Here is a 22,001-nt window from a genome sequence, read left to right as displayed (position 1 = left end):
CAGCCACAGCAACGCAGGACCCAAGCCGTGTCTGTGACCTACACCACAGCTCACGGCAACACCGGCTCCTTAACCCACTGAGTGAGGCCAGGGATCCAAGCTGCAACCTCATGGTTCCTAGTCAGATTCGTTTTCGCTGTGCCACGACGGGAACTCCTAGAACTCAATTCTAGGAGCCCCCAAACTTCCAACAGCTGTGAGGAGGGACACAGGTTTCCCTGGAGGTTTGATGGGAGTCCCAGGAGAAGGGCGTTGCGCAGCAGATGGTAAAGATGTAGATTGTCGTTGGCTGTCCCTGCGTCCCTCGGCCACCCCACCCCACCCCTCCCCCAACTGCACCTGAAAATATCACCTCTCAGCCCAAACCATGCAGCTCTCGCCCCAGCTTACAGACCCCTTAGTCCTTCCCCAGGGCCTCCCACCACGTGGTGATTCCAGACACTTCCCAGCTTTTCAAGCCTGGTTTCCCCCGCAACAGATCCGCTTCCAGTACTTGTTTGTGATCAAGACCAGTGGAACGGAGGTGTACTGAACCCCGCCAAGCACGTTCACGTCCGTTCTGTCCTTTCTTCCTCAGGGCCACCTTGGGAGGGGGGAATCTCTTTTAACCACAAGGAAGCTAAGGCTCAGAGAGGTTAAGCCACTCACCCAAGGTCACACAGCTAATAAGTGGCACAGCCCTTTCTCCGCTCTAAGCTGCCTCTCTCCAAAGATAAGTCAGGCGTGGAGAGGTGGGCCGTGGAGAGGAAGACATAAACAAGAAGGCTTTCTGCAAGCCCATCTGAGAGTAGGGAGCCCAACCCAACCAACAGCTCCTGTTGAGGACAAGGAGGATGGCTTTTTTGTCACTGTTCTCCCAGGCGCCTAGCACGATGCAGGCACAGTGTAGGTGTCAGAGCATGTTGGTGTTGTTGGGGAGGGTCCTGGGGGCTGGAGTCAGGGAGGCCTGGGATTCAGCCCTGGCTCTGCCATGAACTTGCTGTGTGACCTTCGGCAAGTCACTGGAGCCCTCCGGGGCTCCCTGTGGAATCAGAGGGTTGGACTGAATGGCCTCATTACCCAGCAGCACTGACAGCATGGAGGATATAAAAGTGAGCGGCAGAGAAGCTCTGCAGGACATGGTTCTCCGCAGCCCGGTGTGGGGTGTGGGTCAGAGACTGGATTTAGAGGGTGCGTGATGCGCCTCTGGCAGGGTAAGTAGGGAAATTGGAAGTGGAGGAAAGTGCTGCCGGGACGTTGGTTCCGGCAGCAAAAGGAGTTTCTGCCCAGTTCACGGGCACTCCGCGCCTCGGGGCCTGGAGCTGGAGCAGGGGACGGTGTATGTGCGGACTAACCTCTGGGTCTGCCTCTTTCTCCTCCCGGTTCCTGACCCACCGGAGCAGCTGGGCGGGGCCTGCCTGCTGGGCGTGGGCATCTGGGTCATGGTCGACCCCACCGGCTTCCGTGAGATCGTGGCCGCCAACCCCCTGCTCATCACGGGTGCCTACATCCTCCTGGCCATGGGGGGCCTGCTTTTCCTGCTCGGCTTCCTGGGCTGCTGCGGGGCCGTCCGGGAGAACAAGTGTCTGCTGCTGTTTGTGAGTACCCCACCCCCACCCCACCCATGGGTGTCCTAGGGCAGGCTGTGGGGATCCTGGGTCCACACTGCAGGGGACTCACACTGAGGTCTGAGCCGGGTGGGCCAGGAGCAGGAGGGCCGCCAACCCTTCCTATATGCCTCAGTGGCCTCAGCTCCTGGAGCCGGCTCTTTGCCCTGGACCTGTGCCTGCTGTGTGGGCGAGCTGCCCCCTGGTGGAGGGTGGCCTTGGCCTCTAGGTCTGAAGAGCCAGGATTCGTTCGCCAAGGCAGGATCAACTGAGAGTGTTGACTCTTGATGCTTTTCAACTCACTTGCTTTTAAGAGCTAAAATATATAACTCCTTGGTAAAAGCTAAGATGGCTATTGGGTAAATCATTTAGCTTTCACATTTCTACTTCCAAAATAGAAATGATATGATCTCCGAAGGGCTTCTATTCAAGAAATAAATAGCCCTCCATCTGCCTTCCAGGCCGCATAGTTCACTAGCTGCCGTAGATGCATTGAGGGCCAAGAATGGCCACCCCTCCCTGGAGGATGGGCTTGTGGGAAGCAGGCGAGTCCACGAGGATGATCTGGGTGGGCCTGGGTTTGTGCATGTGCCCTGCTGTAGTCTAGTTTCTTTCTTTCTTTCTTTTTTTCTTTTTGGGGCCGCACCCTCAGCATATGGAAGTTCCCAGGTGAGGGGTCAAATCAGAGCTACAGCCTCCAGCCTACACCTCAGCCACAGCAATGCCAGATCCAAGAAATGTCTATGACCTACACCACAGCTTGCAGCAACTCCATATCTGTAACCCACTGAACGAGGCCAGGGATCGAACCCTCATCCTCATGGATACTAGTCGGGTTCATTACCGCTGAGCCACAGTGGGAACTCCTGGTCTAATTTCTTAACCTCACTGAGCTCACTGTCTGCTTGTTAAGTGAAGGCCCAACCAGTTCTGCCGTGAGTTACGAGCTTGGATGTCCTGTTTCACTGCTCTTCTGCATTCACATGGGCTGTGATGCTTTGGGCCTCTGCTTACTCCCCGGGCCTTGGTGATGGGGCTTCCTCCCCTACAAGGCGCTGTGCCCCCAGGGCTGGGAAAACTGAGTTGAGGGCAACCCTGTTAGAGGGTAAGTTAAAAACAGCCCAGCTTAGGAAAGTGTGCATGTGGATGCGCCGACTTGCAGACACTCCTCTTGGCCAAGTGGGTGGGTGGGTGGGTGGGTCAGGAGTTAAGTGATAGGGAGATGTGGGCTGGTCGGTGACATGGGCTGATCAGCTGAGGGATTTCCTGGCCAGGCTTCTGTCCGCTCCTGTCATTGAGCCAGCAGCAGTGGCTTTGGGAGGCAGAGATCTGGCACGGTGCCTCCTCCCCAGCTTGGAACAGGCAGGACAGCCCCCATTCGTGTCACAGAGAGAAAGTGAAATCAGCTGTGAAATGTGTGGCTGGGGAGCTCTGGGTCCCTTTGGCCTCGGGGCAGCAGTGTAAACACTGCAAACTTTTCAGCTGGAGAGAAACAAAGAAACCCGTGGGCGCCCCCTGGTGGAGGGCTCTGCACAGCGTCATATGGTGCGTGGAAAGGTCTGGGCTCGGGCTGCCGGGCTGCCGGGGATTTTGAAAGGAGCTGAGTAGGAGGAGTCCCAGGACACAGCAAACCTCCCAACGCCTGCCCTGCACCTCGGCCCTCCGTTGGGGCTCAGTGTTGGGGCTCATCCAACATTAATGGGCTCATCCCTGAAGCCAGGACAGGAAGCCAGGCTGGGGCTCCTGGCTGGGAACAGGCTCCGGGTCTCGCAAGCCCTCTCTAGCTGTGTGGCTCCTCTGAGCCTGCCAGCTAGAAAAGGACGACCTCGCTCTCCTGGCACTTAGGCGTGAGACCAGGGGCCAGAGGCGGTTTGCCTCAAGTCCCGGCTGCGGCTGAACCTTAAAGCCCCCCCTTCCCACCACCTCTCTCTTCTGCCTCCTTCCTCCTTGTTTGTCTCTGTTTCATTATGTCCCTTTCTCCCTTTCTTTTCTATTTCTCTACTTTTGTCTCCTTGTCTATCTCTGCCTTTCTCCTGATCTTTTGGTTTCGATTCTTGCTGCCTTGCCTCTGTCCCCTCTCCCTGCCTCTCCCGCTTTCTTTACTTTTTCTGCTTCCCCTCCTGCCTCCCCTCCCCACTCCTGCTCCCTCTCTCTCTCTCTGTCCCTCTCTCAGATGCCCAGCACACACAATCCTGAAGTCACAGTGCAGGTCAAAGACAGGGCCCTCTTGAACCCAGGTCTCCTGTCTCTCAGACCAGGGTCTTATCCAGGGGCTTTTGACCTGGAAGGGACTCAAGTGGTTCAAAACTCACCCAAAATTAGGTGCAAAATATCATGTCGGGGCCTCTGTGTGCGTGTGCGTGTACATATGTGTTGCATGGGGTAGGGGGGCCACCACAGCTTCTGGAAGGTTTTCAGAAAGACTCATGATCTAAAAACTAAGAGGATCTCCTGTCTCTTCCAACCTGGACCTGGCCGTGTGACGGTTCTAGCTGAAGAGGGGCTCCAAGCCTCGTTGCTGGTAGCCCCTGGGGTTCTTTAAGAGGTCTGAGCCACCTCCTCAACCTTTGGGCAGGGAGGGGAGACTTGTCTTGAGAAGGGCTAAGAGGGAGCAAGTTTAGGCACCTCTGGAACTTGCCTCAGAGGCCTGCAGAGAGCAGAGGCTTGGGGATAGGGGTTAGCCGGGAGTGCCCTGCCCCTGCCCTGAGGCTAAACCCTAAGGGAGTCCGGTGACCCTCAGCCCAGGGACAGTGAGCCTAATGTCCATGTCACCTGATGGTCAACTTCTCTTTTTTCTTTTTTTAGGGCCACACCCATGGCGTATGGAGGTTCCCAGGCTAGGGGTCCAATCGGAGCTGCAGCTGCCAGCCCACGCCACAGCCCCAGCAACGCGGGATCCGAGCCGCATCTGTGACCCATGCTGCACCTTGTGGCAATGTGGGATCCTTGACCTACCGAGCAAGGCCAGAGATTGAACCCACATCCTCAAGGATACTAGTTGGGTTCTTAACCCACTGAGCCACAACAGGAACTCCATGATCAACTTTTCTAAAGAAACATGTTCCAAATGTTCCCACTGATGAATTTCACAGCATTTTCCTGAACAACAGGACAAGGTCAGTCTCTTAGGGACATTCCGCGGCATCCCCTTTTTTCCTAGTCGCTCATCCATGAGTAGTTCAGGGGATGTTTTTAGCCCATTTATTTAAAGATTCACATTTTTAAAACACTTGATAACAAAGGCTTGCTAAATTGGAAAGAACAGCAGAAAGAGATGGGTGTAATTTCAAAGCGATAACTGAGCTGAATTGCACATGAAGTCTGGGCATTTGGTAAATATTTATTAGAAATGAGAACGAAGAGCAGACGTGCTGTAGGCAGATGGGTTAGAAAAGCCTGGAGATGCTCACACGTAGGCAAAATAGCAGTTTTTACCCCTTTACGAATTCTCTGATCCTTAGCAAAATGATGTACATTTTCTGTTCAGCAATTCCTGCAAATGTGTCCTTAGGCAAATAGGATGAGGTCAGATGAACTCGAGGTGAGCAAACCCTAGGGAAGGTCTCTGTTAGGGGGAGCCCCGGGAAGCGTCGGGGGAACTTCTCTGATAGCCAGTGGCCGCCCTGTTAAAGCAGGGGGAAATGATTTCATGCCCTAGAAGTTGGGAGAAGTGACCCTGTGGTGGGTGCTGGCCCCACACCCTTCGCTTTCCTTCAGGGGACTCCCCCTCACATGCCCAAGTCACCCTTCGGTCCCTATATTTGGGGAGTCCTTCTCCAGGCGGGAGCGATGGCCAGGAGCTGGGCAGACTCCCTTCCTCTGGGGAGGCCGGCTTTCCCCATCGAGGTATGACCAGGTTCACTCTTGCATTTCACCCCATGAATCGTACACTTTTCATCCCATGAATTTCATTTCATGAATCCTGAATCTTGCCTCGGTGGACCCTCCATCAGGATGGGGACCACACTTCTGCCTTGTGTGTCCCTGCTGGTAGGTAGCACAGTACCTGGCACAGAGTAGGTGCCCAATAAAGCCCTGGAATGAAGATACGGAGAGGAGGTGGTCTGGAAGGTGTAGGTAAGAGCGTGGGCTTTGGAATCAGAAAAGCCTGGTTCTAATCCCTGCTCTGCCAGTTTGTGGCTGTGTGCCCTGGGGCCAGTGACTTAACCTCTCTGAACTTCTGATTCCTCATATGTAAAAGGAAGGTAATAATACCTCCTTCCCAGCCATAGTGTTGTGATCAGGACTCAAGAAGAAAATGGGCATCTTGCTTAACTCTGGTCCTGGCACATAGGAGCATTTGATAAACGGGAAACTAAACGGATGGCTGTTGATCCCCAAGAGAGCCTGCTGGCCAGCTGAAGTCTTCAGACCTGGAGGCTCTTCTGGGTTCTGGCATAACATGGTCTTAGGAGGCTGTGTTCCCATGTTTATCCCAACTGTGCCACTTACCAGCTGGCCCAGCTAGGTCTTCTACCCTCTCACAGTCTCAGTTTCCTCATCCGTAAGACAGGTGCCGATGATAACAGCAGCTGCTTTGCCAGGCTGCCCAGAGGGTTCAGTGACATGATCCGTGTAAGAGCCACAGGGCTCAGGTGCTAAGCGCTCCATCGATGGAGCTCTTGTTATGTTTCCCAAGTTTTCCCACACCACCGCTTGGCTTCTGGAAGGCTGGGCTCCCTCTTGGTGCTGAGCCACACCTGAGCAGTTCTCTCATCCTGCCAGCCTAATGCACAGCGCTTCTGCCTCATGTCGCCGAAGCGCTGCTAAGTCCCCTGGAAAGCATGCAGCACGCTCCCAGAGTGATGAGCATGCGGAGGTCGCAAGTACTGTCTCGTTCATAGTTTATAACTGTCTAAACCGCGATCGATAGGCAGAGACAGCTCAATTGGATCGCCGGCTTGGAAACCACTTCTGAGGCTGCTCTCAGCCAGCCTGAGGACTTGCCAGCAACTCCACCGAGAGGGCAGAGGGCAGGACGGGGCTCTGCGGAGGCCGTGTGGAACAGGACCGGATGACCATCCGTCACCGGCCAAATGGAGGTGCCAGGAGCCCTGCCAGGCCCTCCGTCACTGTCATGGGGATGGGAGGCTGTCAGTGGGGAACATGCCTCTTGGCTCAAGGACCAGCTGGCGGAAGTGGAGGAGGGTGGAGATGGGTATCGAGGTGGGGGTGAGCCTGCCCAGGGTGGGGGGCGGGGTACCAGAGGCCCTGTCACTCTCCTCTCCAGCTGGGGAGCCCTGCCTCTGCTCCTCAGTCCCAGGTCGCCATGCACAGCCAATTGCAGCAAGGCTGCCCCGACCTGTCAGAACCAGGGCCCCCCGGGTTCAGAGGAGCCACTGCCAGGCCAGGCCTGAGCTGCGCTCATCAGCAGAGCCAGAAAGAGTAGCGAGGTGCTCTGAAAAGAGCTGGAGGCGGAGGACAAGATTTCCTCTCAAAATGTTTGAGCTGTGCACCTTTAGAGGGCAAGCCATTCTCCTTCTCAGGCTTGTGTCCTCCCCTCCGGACATGGAGGCTAAACAGAGAAGAGACCTTGGGGCAGGTGTCAGGTTCTGATGCCAAGCAAGCCTCTAAGAGACCTGAGACCATGAGTTCGAACCCGGTGAGACACCCCCCCGCCCCGCATCCCACCCCTCCCCTGTGATGCATGCCTCTAGAATGATGCATGCCTTGTGCCAGCCGATCTGGCTAAGCCAGGGGCTCTCCTTGGATTTGGACATTTAAAAACCAAAGCGTGAGTTCCTGTCATGGCTCAGCAGTAACAAACTTGACTAGTATCGGTGAGGACATGGGTTCAATCCCTGGCCCTGTTCAGAGGGTTAAGGATCTGGCATTGCTGTGCGTTGTGGTGTAGGTCACAGATGCAGCTCAGATCTGGCATTGCTGTGGCTGTGGTATAGGCCAGTGGCTATAGCTCCAATTCAGCCCCAAGCCTTGGAACCTCCATGTGTTGCAGGTGCAGCCCTAAAAGGATAGATAGATAGAGAGACAGATAGATAGATAGATGGATGGATAGATGGGTAGATAGATAGATAGATAGATAGATAGATAGATAGATAGATAGATAGATAGATGAATGACAGATAGATGATCGATAGATACCAAGGCAAAGCTTTGGGGCAGGTCTAGGAGATATTTCACATCCACACCCTGGACAGATCATCTTGACATCCATCCTAAGCGCTTCCGGAAAGTGGTCCATAGCCCCAGGAGTTTGGAGAAACCTCCACACCTGGACTCAGCCACTGTTGACACTGCAACGTCATCGAGGGACTAGGACTAGGTCTCCTCGGGATGAGGCTAACGAGACAGAAGGCTTTTGACCAGAAGAGAGGTGATCCGGGGAGAGACACCCAAGGGCGTCATCCGCACCCACAGAGTGTCTGTGAGAGACCGCGTGGGGCGTGCACCACAGCCAGGCTCCTTCGCGGGTAAGGGCCTCAGCGACAGGTTCTGCTCATCCACGTGGATGGCACGCAGGACCCTCACCTCCGCGACGGCGTTATTCCCCGCCATGACCCTGGCAAGTAGGGCGTTGTTATCCCCGTTTTACTGATGAGGGAACTGAGGCTCGATGGGGTTTGAGTGATCGTCCCAAGTCACATTAAGGGAGGCGGGGGTGGGCGGAGGTGTCCCGAATCCAAGCCCAGGACCCTTGCCTCCTTCCAGCCCGGGGAACACAGGCTGGCGATTCCGACGACCGTGACCCAAGCAGCTGGGTAGCTGGTCACAGGGCAGCCAGCTGAGGTGGCTGGTCTCCGTGTGCATGGGGGATTCAGGCTCCCGCCGACAGTCTCTAGGTGGGGCGACAACTCCAGGACTGTCACAGACCGTCAGTGCAGGGGTGCGGGCCGTGCCGTGTGCCAAGGCCACAGCCGCTTCCTCTTTCTTCTGCCTGAGCCGTGAGCCCAAAACAACGGCCACACGGGTCAGGGCCTGAGAGGTAGCAGATGGCAAGGTCGTTATGGTGAGGCGGTCTTCATGAGTTCATTCACTCATCTGATACCCAGGTACCGAGCCCTGTGCCGTCTGGGCAACAACGAGAAATGCAGCAGGTGGAGCAGAGGGGGCGATGTTAGACTCCACACTCCTAGCTCCGGGGTTTTCTGATTTTGATAGACACCCCACCTTCCCCCAAGTCTTGCTCCGTTATTGCACCTGAAGATGAAGGTCAGCTCCTCACTTCCCATGGGAATGAGAAGCAGCAGGGCCAAAGAGGTGGCCCCGGGGCTGGCGGGGTGGGGACAGCCAGCCAGGGACTCCCAGAGACCGCAGGATTCCCACGGTTCGGAAGCGGTCTAAGCAGGTTTCAACATGGATTTCCTTTGAGGGTTGCCAAGGAGGGTTGTCCAGACTGTACACTGCACAAGGGGCCTCGTCTGAGGGGTGCCATTTGCACAGAAGGCATATGTGTGTGTTTACTTTTTCCATATTTGTAGTACAACCTTGTTGGCCCCCAAAGATGGATTGTTGGCATGCTGATGATGAAAAAAATGACTGGCTTATGGCAGTTAAGCTCCTTCGTCTTACAAAATCTGTGTGTTGCATCAGTTGTGTGACAGATGGAAGGGCACCTCGGTGAGCGGTCGTCTGTCCGCTTCCTGCTGCCTGGGGGCTCAAGAGGCTGCCTTCCTTCTCTCTGCAGTTCTTCCTGTTCATCCTGATCATCTTCTTAGCGGAGCTGTCGGCGGCCATCCTGGCCTTCATCTTCAGGGAAAATGTACGTACCGGGCCCCGGGATCCCTGGCCCGCACGACCAGCGAGGGGTCAGTGGCCATTCAGGGCCAGCGCCTCCCTCCTCAGAGTCAGCAGCCTCATCCAGCAGTTTCAGCCCACACCATGACCCACCACCCCAGCAAGGCCCCACAGCCCAGAGACATTGGCGAGCCTCTTCCTGCAAAGACTTTTCCAGAAAGAGTCACAGGGCCCTTAAGAGTCTCTGCTGTTCCCAAGCATCTGGCACAACCCCACACTGTATTCCTGAATCTTCCATTCCACTCCTTGCCCAGCAGTGACCCAGAGATTTTCAGTTGACCTTCTAAGGATAGTCGGAGAGACTGTCCTGCCAGCACAGAATGTAGGCGGCCTCCAGTGAGGGCCTGGCTAGTATCCAGTTTGGGCAACTTGCCCCCATCAACCTTACCCCAGAGGCTCCAGCCACCCAGGGCCCCAGCTCCCTCCCTGAGTTTGTAAGAGCCAAGTTTCACAACCTAGGGGGGCCTGGGAATGAACCCAGGGCAGAGAGGAAGGCCAGGGGGCTGGAGACACATGCTGGCCCAGAAGGCTGAGCAGGAGAAGACACAGAGGGGAGCAGCCTTTAGGCAGAGAATCATCTCCCTCTGCCGGGCACCTCCCGGGGCCCGCCCCTTCCCTGCCGGGGAGGAGGGTGCTCAGACCTGCAGGGAATATTGGAGGGTAGCAGCAACTTCCAAGGAAAGTTCTGGAAAATGCGGATGCGCAGAGACACCTGCCCCCACCCTCCCCAGCTTCTCCAGGACCTGGAACCCAGTGCATGTGCTTGGGTGTGTCTGAGGAACAGCTCAGGGTGGAGGGGGTGGCAAGAGGGGCAACCCCCCAACGACAACCCCCCCGCCCCTGCCCCGACCATGGACCAGCCCTTCCTCTGGGAAGAGCTGCAGGGCTGATGGAGGCTCCCAGGCTGCCCTGGCCTCAGGCTGCCGAGGGGTATGTGCTCAGATGCCTTTTCATGTTGGGGATCTGAGGATACAAGGAGGCCACAGCCCACCACTTGGGGTGATGGGCCACACCAAGTAGCAGCTATAGAGGATCCCTGACATCAGGGCCAGAGGCCTCCCCCTCCATTTCCCCCAGAGCAGATCAATGGAGGGACCAAGAAGGGGGGCTGCACCAAGCTGCCCTGGATCCCAGCCCGCCCCCTCTCTCTGCCTCCAGCTCACCCGTGAATTCTTCACCAAGGAGCTCACCAAGCACTACCAGGGCAACAACGACACAGATGTCTTCTCTGCCACCTGGAACTCCGTCATGATCACAGTGAGTGGCCCCAGATGCTGTGAGCATTCAGAGCCCTGCTGCCCAGGAGAGCCAGTGTCTGGACTCCAGCACCAGCCTGGCTCATGTGCCTGTGCAGACATCAATAATCAATCAGGCACTGATCCACCCAGCCCAGACCCAGCTGCAGAACCTGCATCTGTACAGCATCCTGGGCAGCAATGGCCCATCAATCACAGTCCAAACTCAAGAGGAAACCTGTGTGCTTCCCCTGTCTTGAGTCCTCAATCAATTTCAACTGTCCTCAAATACAGTAATCATACCAATGGTTTACTGAGTGCTAAGTACCCCGTGAAGGAGGAACTGTTACCACCACCCTCATTTTACAGATGAGGATGCCGCAGGCTCAGAGAAGCTGAGTGGCTTTCCCAGGGTCACACAGGAGGAGCAGGTGGAGCCAGTCCACACCTGGGTCTTGACTCTGCTCCACCACACTGGAGACTCACGGTGGCCTTTGGAGGGGCCGTGTGTCTGTCTCGTGTGCCGCGTGCCTGGGTCCAGCTCCCATCCCCTCTTCTCTTTGCTCCCCTAGTTTGGTTGCTGTGGGGTCAACGGGCCTGAAGACTTTAAGTTTGCATCAGTTTTCCGACTCCTGACTTTGGACAGTGACGAGGTGCCTGAGGCTTGCTGCCGGAGAGAACCCCAGAGTCGGGATGGGGTCCTGCTGAGCAGGGAGGAGTGCCTCCTGGGACGGGAACTGTTCCTGAACAAGCAGGTACCGGGCCCTGCTCTCTCCAGGCAGGGGGAACCAGTCCCTCATGGCTTGGGTGGCCAGAGTCGGGGGTGGGTGGGGGTGGGGGGCTGGCAGTGTGAGCCCGGAGGGTCTGAAGACACTTGGGGAGTCAGATGGAAGTGTGGGCTGCGACATGGGACTCCTGAACTGGGGCTGGTGAAGGCTCCACCCCCGCCTCTGAGATCCAATCAGAGCGGGGAAAGGATGAGGATGGCAGACAGTCTAGGGATGGCAGGCTAGAAGAGTGGGCATTTTGGCTGGGGTACAAGGGTGAGTAGGAGTTTTCCAGTCTTCCAGCAGAACGCTCCCTGAGCATCTGGTAATGCAGATCTCAGGAACCAGAACCAGAATTCCACAGTGGGGGCCCCTCCTCAGCTGTGTACTTTATTGGGGGGAAGGCTCACGTTTGCCGTGGGGGCATACCTCCAGACCCCAAGGGAGCAAGGATTCCCTGACCTTGTCCTCCAAGATCAGGGACGCTCCTAGACTCCCTGGTTTCTTTTACAACCGAAGGACTTCATCTCAATCTCAGACAAAGTCCCTTCTCTTCCTACGTGTGCCACCTCTGGGAACCTCAAGGGCCCCACCTTGCCCCTTCTCTGAGAGACAGACAGTGCCCTTGTGCTTGGCCCCTCAGTCCCCATACTCTGCAGGTGTGTGTGGGGAGGGGACAGTGAAGATGCTCTCACTCGATTGGGCCTTGAATGAGGACCTCGTGGGAGAGTTCCAGATGCAAGGACCATGGCAGGGGACAAGCAGATCAGGTCCCTGCTCTTGTGGGGCTCAAAGTGTAAGCAGACAAAGCAGATGAGAAGCAAGCAGCAAACACATAAAAAGCCCTAATTTCCCATGAAATAAAAACTTCATTATGAAGAAAATAAAACTAGATGATAGGCCGAAGAGACCGGGGAGGAGGCGAGGCTCAAGGCCAGCCTCCTAGAGTCCCGGGGGAAGGGAGGGTCGGGCTGAGGCCTGACCCCACCATCTGATGCGGAACCCAGCACCCCATCACCGCACCTGCCCAGGTCACGTCAAAGCCTTTAAGGCCCCAAGAATCACGTTTCTCTGCCCCTCATGGTCTTGCCTCCCTGCAGTGGGGGAGAGAGGCCCAACTAAAGAAATGAAGGTCCTGAGATCAGCTCGGGGCAGGGACAGCCACCCCAGGAGTGAGGTCTCAGCCACGAGGAGAGGCTGTGGGATGTTGGGGGGTGGGGGGGCCTTCAGGCTGTAATGTCAGGCAGACCTGGGCTGTTAGCAGCAATGTCACCTTGGCCGAGACATGCTCTCCAGACCTCAGATTCCCGATACAATGGCAGAGACTGCTTGCTGGCTGCCCCCATGCTTGGTTCCTGCTTTCCCCTTGAAGAGATGGCGTTGATAAGGCCCTGTGACCGCCAGGTAAAGCTCCCTCTCCAGCCTCTTGCAGCTAAGCCTATGACCAAGTTCTAGCCGAAGGGAGGCGAGCAGAAGTTTTGTGCAGCTGAGTCACGTCCTTAAGAAAAAGGTTATGCTCACCCCTCCCCCTTCCCCCTCTGGCTGGGGGTGACAGCCATGGTGACAGCCATCTCGGACCTGGCAGAGGAGGGTAGCTCCCTAGGATGTCAGAACATCAAGAGAGAAGGTGCCCCAGAGTTTGCTTGTGGCATAGCAGGTGAAGGGTCCAGCGTTGTCACTACAGTGGCGTGGGTCACTGCTGTGGTGTGGGTTCAGCCTCTAGCCCGGGAACTTCCACACACTACAGGACACAGCCAAAAATTATTAAAAAAAAACAAAAACAAAAAAAAGTTCCCATTGTGGCGCAGTAGTTAATGAATCTGACTAGGAACCATGAGATTGTGGGTTCGATCGCTGGCCTCGCTCAATGGGTTAAGGATCCAGCGTAGGTCGCAGACGCGGCTCGAATCCCGCGTTGCTATGGCTCTGGCGAAGGCTGGTGGCTACAGCTCCGATTCGACCCCCTAGCCTGGGAACCTCCATATGCCGCGGGGAGTGGCCCTAGAAAAGACAAAAAGACACACACACACACACACACACACACACAAAAGTACAAAGAGAGAGAAAGAGAAGGTGCCTGGGCGACAGACAACTCCATGGAGCAGAGCAGTCAGCCCAGCTAAGGAGTTGAGAAAGACACAAAAACTACCTTGAAGAAGCTGCTGTTGGGACACCTGCCGCCCACAGCCGAACCTCTATCCTAAGGCTTCTCATGGGAGGCTTCTCACGGGCCCTGTTCTCTGAGGGCTTCTTCCCCACATGCTTTGCTGTTCCAGATGCGTCCTCTGTTAGGACACCTCCTTCCGTCTCCCGGGCACGGCTTTGAGATCAAAGCTCCTCAGAGGTCCCTGTGCAGCTCCATTAGCTCTTCATGCTGAATGTCCCCTCCCTCCTGAGGATTCCCGGAGATTGGCTTCTGGGATTCCTTTTCTGAGATACTCACACCCCTCCTGAGCATTCTTCCCTTTTAAAAGCCCCTGCTGAGGGACTGTCTCAATTCGCTGTTTCTCCAAAGCCCACTTCCTGAAGCCCAGGATGCATTTCTGACTTCACTTCATAGCCTCATCACAGTCTTGAGTCTGGGAGCAGCATGTTTGATTCCAAGTAACTGAAAATCTAAACTAAAGCCGCTTAAGCACACGCCTTTGTGTTTCACACATGGCAAGAATTCTGGAAGATGATGGCGTCTCACATGATGGCTCCATCATGTCAGTCAAGGCTGAGTCGCTGTGATCCTTGTGGCCTCTCCGTGTGCTTAGCACTTCATGGTGGCAAAGTGGCTGCCATGGCTCCCAACATCCCACCCATGTTCAAGACCGAGAAGAGTAAAGGGTGGCACTAGCTTCTTTCCCAGAAACCCCCAGCAGATTTCTGCTTAGGTCTCCCTGTCCAGGACTTGGTCACATGGCTGGCTGGAGCTAAAGCAGAGGGCACTCGTCCAGGGGTGTTGCCTTAGTCCATCAGCCCTGTTTACTTGAACTCTAATGAGGAGTCATGAGGAAATCCCCAAAGAAGGTGATCCATGATGAATAATTGGGCTCCTCCATTGGTATGAGTTGAATCCACCACGGCAGCTTCTCCTGCCCATTCCTCACCCTGCCCTGCATCAGGATGGTCACCCAGGCACGTCAAGAAAGTGTTCCCCTGCTGGAAACAATCAGGGGGTCTGTTTGTTAGACCTTGCATGACCTTGACTCCAAGCCAGTAGGGTGACCACCAAGAGGAGACCATCTAAATGTTCCTGTCGTGGCGCAGCGGAAACGAATCCGACTGGGAGCCATGAGGTCGCAGGTTCAATCCCTGACCTTGCTCAGTGGGTTAAGGATCCAGCATTGCCATGAGCTGTGGTGTGGGTCACAGACGTGGCTTGCATCTGGCGTTGCTGTGGCTGTGGCATAGGCCGGCGGCTGCAGCTATTAGATCCCCTAGTCTGGGAACCTCCATATGCCGCGGGTGTGGCCCTAAAAAGACAGAAAGACAAAAAAGAAAAAAAAAAAGGAAACCATCCAGTTTCCCCATTGTTCAAAGTGGTCTAAAGTCTTCTCTCCCCACAGCACCGCTGTTCCTCTGCTTTATCCTCAGTGTGCCCCCCCACCACCAGGGAGCAAAAGCAGCCTGTGCAAAGGCCCTGGGGTAGGAGGGAGCATAGTGTGCTCCAGGAACCAAGAGAAAGCCCGTATGGCTGGAGCACAGTGAACACGGCAAGAACTAGCTCAAGGTGATGCTGTTTGCTGGGTCAGACCACGGAGTGCTGGCGGGCCCATGGCAAGGATGCTAGAAGAGCAAAGAATTCTGTGTCAAGTTCTACTTGGGGTCGTGGCCATGGTGGCACTCTGGCTGCTCAGTGGCCAGGGATCAGAGGTGGTCCTGAGGGCACCGGAGGGATTTTTACACTGATCCCAGTGAGAAACAGTGATGGGTTAGACTGGGATGATGGCAGTGGCGATGCAGGGAGGCTTATGGGTCTGAGAAGTGACTCAGAACGTAAAACGGTGGGAGGTTGGCTTCTGGGAAGGGAAAGGAGGATGAGGCGGTGCTGAGGGTGACTCCATAGGTTCTGGTTTGAGAGGCGATCTCAGATCTGGTCTGGGGCATGTTGAGTCCTGTGGGTGGCCTTTCTGGTGGCCCCTCTGGCCTAGCTGCCCTTTGTCAGATTAGGTTGTAGGCCGGGGGGGTGGGTGGGGGGGAGCGGGTGGGAGGTGACTGCAGTCAGGAGCCAGGGGTCGGGGGATGGTCCCTCCCTGCAGACAGGGAGGATGGGCGCTGACAGCCACACGGCTAAGGGACCCTCGGTCTGCGGGGGCAGGCTGGGGAGACATGGTCCCCTGCACCATCTCGCTGGGCGGGCTGGGGCTCAGGGTGGCCTTCCATCCTGAGCAGGAGGAAGAGGGGATACCCAAGCTGCCAGCAGCTCTGGACCCCCAAGACAGGGACCCTGCGTGGTGAGCAAGAACCAGGGCTTCTTAGTTCGGCTCATGGGACTTGCACTCCCCTCCGTGGAACTCCTCCTCCCTGCCTCTGGGTGTGACCTTGAGCACGGGTGAGGCCCCAGCAGAGTTCTGGACAGAGCAGACGCTCACTCGGTGTTGGTGGCATCTTCCGTGCACCCCATCCTCCCTGCTCCCTCCAAGGGCATCTCAGTCTCAGGGCTTCCAGCAGCCCTGTCTGCTTGGTTTGGCCCAGGGACCCAGAAGATCTTTGGTGCCAGAGTCCAACAGAGGGCAGATGTGCAGTTAAGGTGCCCTGACCCTGAGTGATGTATGTCAAAGTCAGTTTCATATTCAGGAAGGGGAGTATGGCTTCTCCTGCCCCCCTGTGGTATAGGTGCATGTGTGTGCATGTGTGTGTGGGTGTGAGAGAGGGAGAGAGAGCTGCACAACCCCTGGGGCCATAGAGGGTAAACCCACACACCCAACTCTGCACTCAGGCATTTCTCACCTGCCAGGCTGCGCTCCGAGAGGCCTGGGGAGGGAGCAGGGCCCCAACAGGACTGGGGCCAGCTCCCTGCCAACACTGGTCAAAGTGCCTCATCCACTGCATCTCACTTTATCCTCAGGACAATCCTATGATGTAGTTAGCCTCCACAGCCCTAGTTTATGGATGGGGCAAATGAGGCCTAGGAAAAACTCAGGCACGCCTCAGAGATGCTGCGGGTTCGGTTCCAGACCCGCCGCCCCCCACCCCCCCCCCAATAAATCGACTCACATGAATTTTTTGCTTTCCATTGCATGTGGAAGTTCTATTTACATTAAACTGTAGCCTCCTAAGTGGGCAATAGCTTTATGTCTAAACAAACAATGTAAATACTGTAATTTTTAAATGCTTTTTTTTCCCCCCACTTTTTATGGCTGCACCCACAGCACATGGAGATTCCCAGGCTAGGGGTTGAATCAGATTGAATTGGAGCTGCAGCTACCGGCCTACACCACAGCCACAGCAACTCGGGATCTGAGCCACGTTTGTGACCTACACCACAGCTCATAGCAACGCCGGATCCTTAACCCACTGAGAGAGGCCAGGGATCAAACCCATATCCTCATGGATACCAGTCGGATTCGTTTCCGCTGCGCCACAATAGCAACTCCCTTAAAATGTTTTGTTAAAAGTCATCATCTGAGCCTTCAACGAGAGGTAATAGTATATCAGAGATCACTGGTCACAGATCCCCGTAACACGTGTAATAATGAAAAAGTCTAAAATAGTGGAAGAATTACCAAAATGTGACAGAGACATGAAGTGAGCAAATGCTATTGGTGCCAAGAGACGTGCTCAACACAGTGGTTGGGCTGCAAACCTCCAATGTCTTGAAACAAAGCAAAAAAAGCATAGTATCCATGAAATGACAAAATGGGGTGTGCCTGTAAGTTCACCCAGTAAGCAAGTGGCAGGTTGCAGCCCCTCTCCCTATGTTATTGCTGCTTCTTCTCTGGATGGCCCCTCAAAGGGCATTAAAACCTGGGCTGCGTTGGGGTAGGTGGTGGGCTGGACTACTGAGGGGCGAGTGGCAGCCTCCCTCCCAGGCTTCTCCTGTCCCCTTCCCTTTGCCCAGAGCAGGCTAGCTTGTTCTACGTGTTAGGGTTCAGATGCTTTAAAAAGGAGCTAAGGGGAGTTCCCGTCATGGCTCAGTGGTTAGTGAATCATGACTAGGAACCATGAGGTTTCGGGTTCGATCCCTGGCCTTGCTCAGTGGGGTGAGGATCTGGCGTTGCCGTGAGCTGTGGTGTAGGTTGCAGACGCGGCTCAGATCCCGAGTTGCTGTGGCTCTGGCGTAGGGCAGCAGCTACAGCTCTGATTCGACCCCTAGCCTGGGAACCTCCATATGCTGTGGGAGCGGCCCTAGAAAAGGCAAAAAGACAAAAACAAAATAAAATAAAATAAAATAAAATAAAAAGGAGCTAAGGGAGTTCCCATTGTGGCGCAGCGGAAATGAACCCAACTAGTATCAACGAGGATGTGGGTTCGATCCCTGGCCTCGCTCAGTGGGTTAAGGATCCAGCGTTGCCGTGAGCTGTAATGTAGGTCGCAGATGCGGCTCGGATCCCACGTTGCTGTGGTTGTGGTGTAGGCCAGTGGCTATAGCTCCGATTCAATCCCTAGCCTGGGAACTTCCATATACTGCGGGTGTGTCCCCAGAATGCAAAAGATGAAATCAGATAAAACAATTAAAAAAAAAAAAAAGGAGCTAAACAGAGTGAGGGGTTGGAAGTTTGAGGGCTGGTTTGCATGCAGATCTAGGGTGGCCCCTGGCCTGGCTGGTGGATGGGCCTACCCTGCCAGCTCTGAGGCCACCTCCAACCATGCCACGTTCCCAACCAGCCAGCCTGTGGCTGGGCTCCCAGTGGCGCAGCTGAGATGAGGCCCCAGGGTTCAGCTTCGGACCTTCTCTCCTTGAGTCCTCGCCAGGCCTGGGGTGTCTCAGAGCCTGGCCATGGCATGGGCGTTAGAAATCACCCCGGGGCATTTGCCCACGATGTAGGTTCCTGGCTCCACACTAGACTCCCTGATCCAGAGTCTTGGGGGCCAGGCCTTGGTGTCTGTGTTGCTAACCCCCTCCCAGACAGTTCTGACACAGTGTCAGCCCCAGGAGTATTCCAGATCCAGGTTATTGCACTGGAGGGGTCTACTTACCTGGGTAGATCCTGTTTGCTCTGGGGGCTCAAGGGAGAGCCTGTGCAGGCCTTCCCTGCCCAACCCCCATCAGCCTCCAGCAGGCAGGTCCCCCGCCATCCACCTGCCACTCTGCCCAGATTAGGCTGCTGTCCATCTGCCCAGGTGCAGCCTCACTTCCACTTCCAGTCAATGAGGCGGGGCTTCTGGGTGATTGACAATGTGTGTGATCACCAAAGAATCAACAGAGCCCAGAAACAGCAAGTGTCACCCTCCAGGCATGATGCCACCCCAACCCGGGGGCTCCTTCCCTTGTACGTCCTCTGGCTGGGCCCCCAGAATATGCCGGTTCTCGTAAAAGAAAGTTCTCCTCCTTGAAAAATACATTTCTTTCAAAGCAACTACCACACATCAGTTGCTGGTCAGTAGGATGCTGGGGGTGGGGGGAGCGTGGACCTCAAGATGACCAAGGCGTGGGGCACTCTGGCTCAGATGGGGCAGGGGTCACGTGCCGGCAGCGCCTGGCTGTGCTCGCACACACGCACATGCCATCCTCTCTCTTCCTGTCCCACTGGCCCCATCTCCATCTCTGTGTATCCTGAGGATTGCTTGAGAACGCAGTCCTAGCATAGGAATTCAGTCCATTTAGAAAGGGCCCTGTGAGAGCTGGGCTGGTCATGGAAGGCTGCCTGGAGGAGGTGACGTATGTGCTGGGTCTTGAAGAATCGGCTGTGTTTCCTTAGAGCAGAGACTGCAAACCAAAATCCTTCCCCTGCCAGGCAGCTAATGGGAATGAGGAGAGAGGGTGAGTGTGGGGCAGTAGGGAATGGTGGGGACTGTGGATCGCCAGTACTGCCATGTAGAAATGATGGTTTACCTTGCTGGCTCTTCTGATTTATTTTTTCTTTCCAGGGCTGCACCTGTGGCGTATGGAGGTTCCCAGGCTAGGGGTCGAATCAGAGCTGCACCTGCTGGCCTACACCACAGCCACGGCAACGCAGGATCCCTGCCATGTCTGCGACCTACACCACAGCTCACAGCAATGCCAGATCCTTAACCCACTGAGCGAGGCCAGGGATGGAACCCACATCCTCATGGATACTAATCAGGTTCTTAACCCACTGAGCCACAATGGGAATTCTTGGATCTTCTTATTTTTTTGAGAGCAGCAGGGAGCCATATATTGATGGGAAATTGCCCAATATTCCAACCACTGTGGCAGCTGCATAGAAAAGGTCTGTGGCTGATTCGGCGGCAGTCAGGCTGCAGTTTTCAGCCCTGCCTTAGGGACTAGAGGGCCCAGAGGGTCTTTGGGGAAATGCTGCCACATTGGTGTGTTGATGGGCCTTCTGCCTCCCACCACCTCCCCACCAAACTGTCCCAACAGTGCTGGGACAGGGTGGGCTGAGCTTTGGGGCCAGATGCCAGTACCCAGGCTTCACACGCTCGTCCTGCGACTGGCCCCTGAGCCCTGTCCCTCACTGGCTATGGCTTCACCTCTGGTCCTTCCTTCCCAGGGCTGCTACACGGTGATCCTCAACGCCTTCGAAACCTATGTCTACCTGGCTGGAGCCCTCGCCATAGGGGTGCTGGCCATCGAGGTAAGAGCCCCCACCTCAGCAGCTCCCTAGAAGCAAGACACCCGCACGGGGTCTGGGCCTGCGTCCCCAGGCTACCTCCCTCTCCGACCAGGTCCTTCATCCAGGACCCAGGGGTCCCCCACTGTGGGGACTATGGGGTGTCTTCTGCCTGAGTCACGCCGCCCGGCAACCCCACCCGAGGTCCAGAGTGCACTCTGACCTAAGGGTCAACACAGCTGGATGGAGGGAGGGACTACAGCCCGTGCTTCTAGATCAGGTCCTTTCTCTGGGGGAGGTTCAGGGCCCATGGGGCCTTGTTAACCCCACAAGCATAGTCTGAGTTCCAGCAATAAAGATCGGAAGGGCCCCGCGCTCCCTCAAGAGGAAGGCGGCTGCAGACTCACGAAGCCACCGCTAGATGGCGCTTCAGTAGACGGGGCCGAGCAGCTCCCTTTCTGGTACGAACTCGGATCTGGAACCTGCTGCTCAGGGAGCTTGGACCGACAGCGTTGCCCACACCCGCCCATCTCCAGAAGGGGGCGGCTAGTTATGGACATGAAATCGGGCAGTGGGGTCCCCAACCTCTCCCTCCCACCTGCACCATAAACGTGGCCCTGTTTAGCTTCTTACTCTGTCCCTACAGGCCTGCTTAAAGCAGTTTTGTGGATACTGATAATGAAGATGGGGAGATGCAGGGGTCATTCATTCATTCATTTATTTACTCATCCAGTGTGGAGGGAGCCCCTACTGTGTGCCAACACCGTTCTAGGTGAACAAGTCCTCTCCTGGGGAGAAGCAATGAACAAGAAACATAAATCTGTACCGGCTCCCCCTGACCCCGGAAAATGGCAGGCTTGGGTCCCCTGCGGAAAGATCACAGGCTCTTAGAGTTCAGCTCCCACTCTGCCTCTATCACACACAGGATGCTGAGCCACAGTTGCCTTATCTACAAAATGGTGTCAAAAGCCTGCTTCCGGGGTCTTATAGGGATTGCGGGTGATGGGAACTGCGAGCCTGGCACACAGGAGGATCTGGAAGCGGCATGAAGCAGTGTCTGTATTCCTGACCTGCTGTCCTCACACCCAGCCCCCCAGCCCAGCGGTGGCCCCCGCGGGAGGCAGAACCCAGCTCCGAGATGGGGACTTTTATTGTCTGTCTCGTTTCCCTCATCCCACAGTCCCTCCTGGACATCTGGCCTTGGGCCTATGGTCTTGCGACTGTGTCTTGCGCTCCTTGCAAGAAGCACTCTGGCTTGGGGGCATCAGCCAGTCTGAATAAACGGACCTCCCTAGGACAGTGTCTCTGCCCACCCCACCACCCAGGGCCCTCGGACAGGTGTGCAGGGATCGTGTTCCCAATCTGGGGGAGGGCTGCTTCTTCCGCCTGTTAATAACGATCCTGGTAACTTTTAATTAAGCCTCTGCTATCTAACAGGCCTCATTATATTATCATTTTAGGCTTCAAGCTCACCTTCCTGTGAGCTTGATGTGGGGTGGTGGGGGAGTGCAGGGGCTATGAGCATGGCCTCTGGAGTCAGAATGCCTCCCCTCCAACCCTGGATCCCTCGCTGGAGCTGTGTGACCTTAGGCAGGTTATGTGACCTCTCGGTGCCCCGCTTCCTGGTCCCTGAAATTGCTTCTGAGAAAGAACTGGGAACTGTGCCTGCCACAGGCGAAAGCTCTCAGTATCGACTCAGGCCCAGAGGAGGGAAGTGTTTGGCGCAAGTTTGCTGCTGGCACATAGAGGAGCTGGATTTGAACTCATGTCCAAAGCCCGCTTCTTTTCATGACTACACTGCATGAAGGTGACAGTGGCCTGGCTAGTGGGGCTTGCCTCCAGGGCAATGTCATTAGTCCCTGCAGTGGGAATGTGCTAAGAGGGATGGGTGACACCCTCTTCCTGTCGCAGGGCAGGCAGCTCCCTGGAGGGCTGTGGGCCCAGCCTGACAAACCAACACCTACTTTCTTTGCA

General features: G+C 55.7%; 1 protein-coding gene across 3 annotated transcripts in view; it reads left to right on the top strand.

Annotated features, from left to right (window-relative positions):
• TSPAN18 (tetraspanin 18) overlaps positions 1-22,001 on the top strand; it is a 204,849-nt gene that overhangs the window by 179,698 nt on the left and 3,150 nt on the right. For 2 of the 3 annotated variants that reach the window (XM_047775927.1, XM_047775928.1), the window contains 6 exons: positions 1,383-1,577; positions 9,232-9,306; positions 10,500-10,598; positions 11,149-11,331; positions 19,968-20,051; positions 21,208-21,996. In XM_047775927.1, coding sequence (XP_047631883.1) covers positions 1,383-1,577; positions 9,232-9,306; positions 10,500-10,598; positions 11,149-11,331; positions 19,968-20,051; positions 21,208-21,420 — 849 coding nt within the window. In that variant the 3' untranslated portion in view covers positions 21,421-21,996. Of the gene's footprint in view, positions 1-1,382; positions 1,578-9,231; positions 9,307-10,499; positions 10,599-11,148; positions 11,332-19,967; positions 20,052-21,207; positions 21,997-22,001 lie in introns of those variants that run through there. The other variant, XM_047775929.1, reaches the window with a different exon arrangement.

This window comes from Phacochoerus africanus, chromosome 4 (genome assembly GCF_016906955.1).
Source record: "Phacochoerus africanus isolate WHEZ1 chromosome 4, ROS_Pafr_v1, whole genome shotgun sequence".
NCBI classification, from domain to species: Eukaryota; Metazoa; Chordata; class Mammalia; order Artiodactyla; family Suidae; genus Phacochoerus; species Phacochoerus africanus.
Note: the sequence above shows the minus strand (reverse complement) of the source record. Positions and strands in the feature narration are given on the sequence as shown.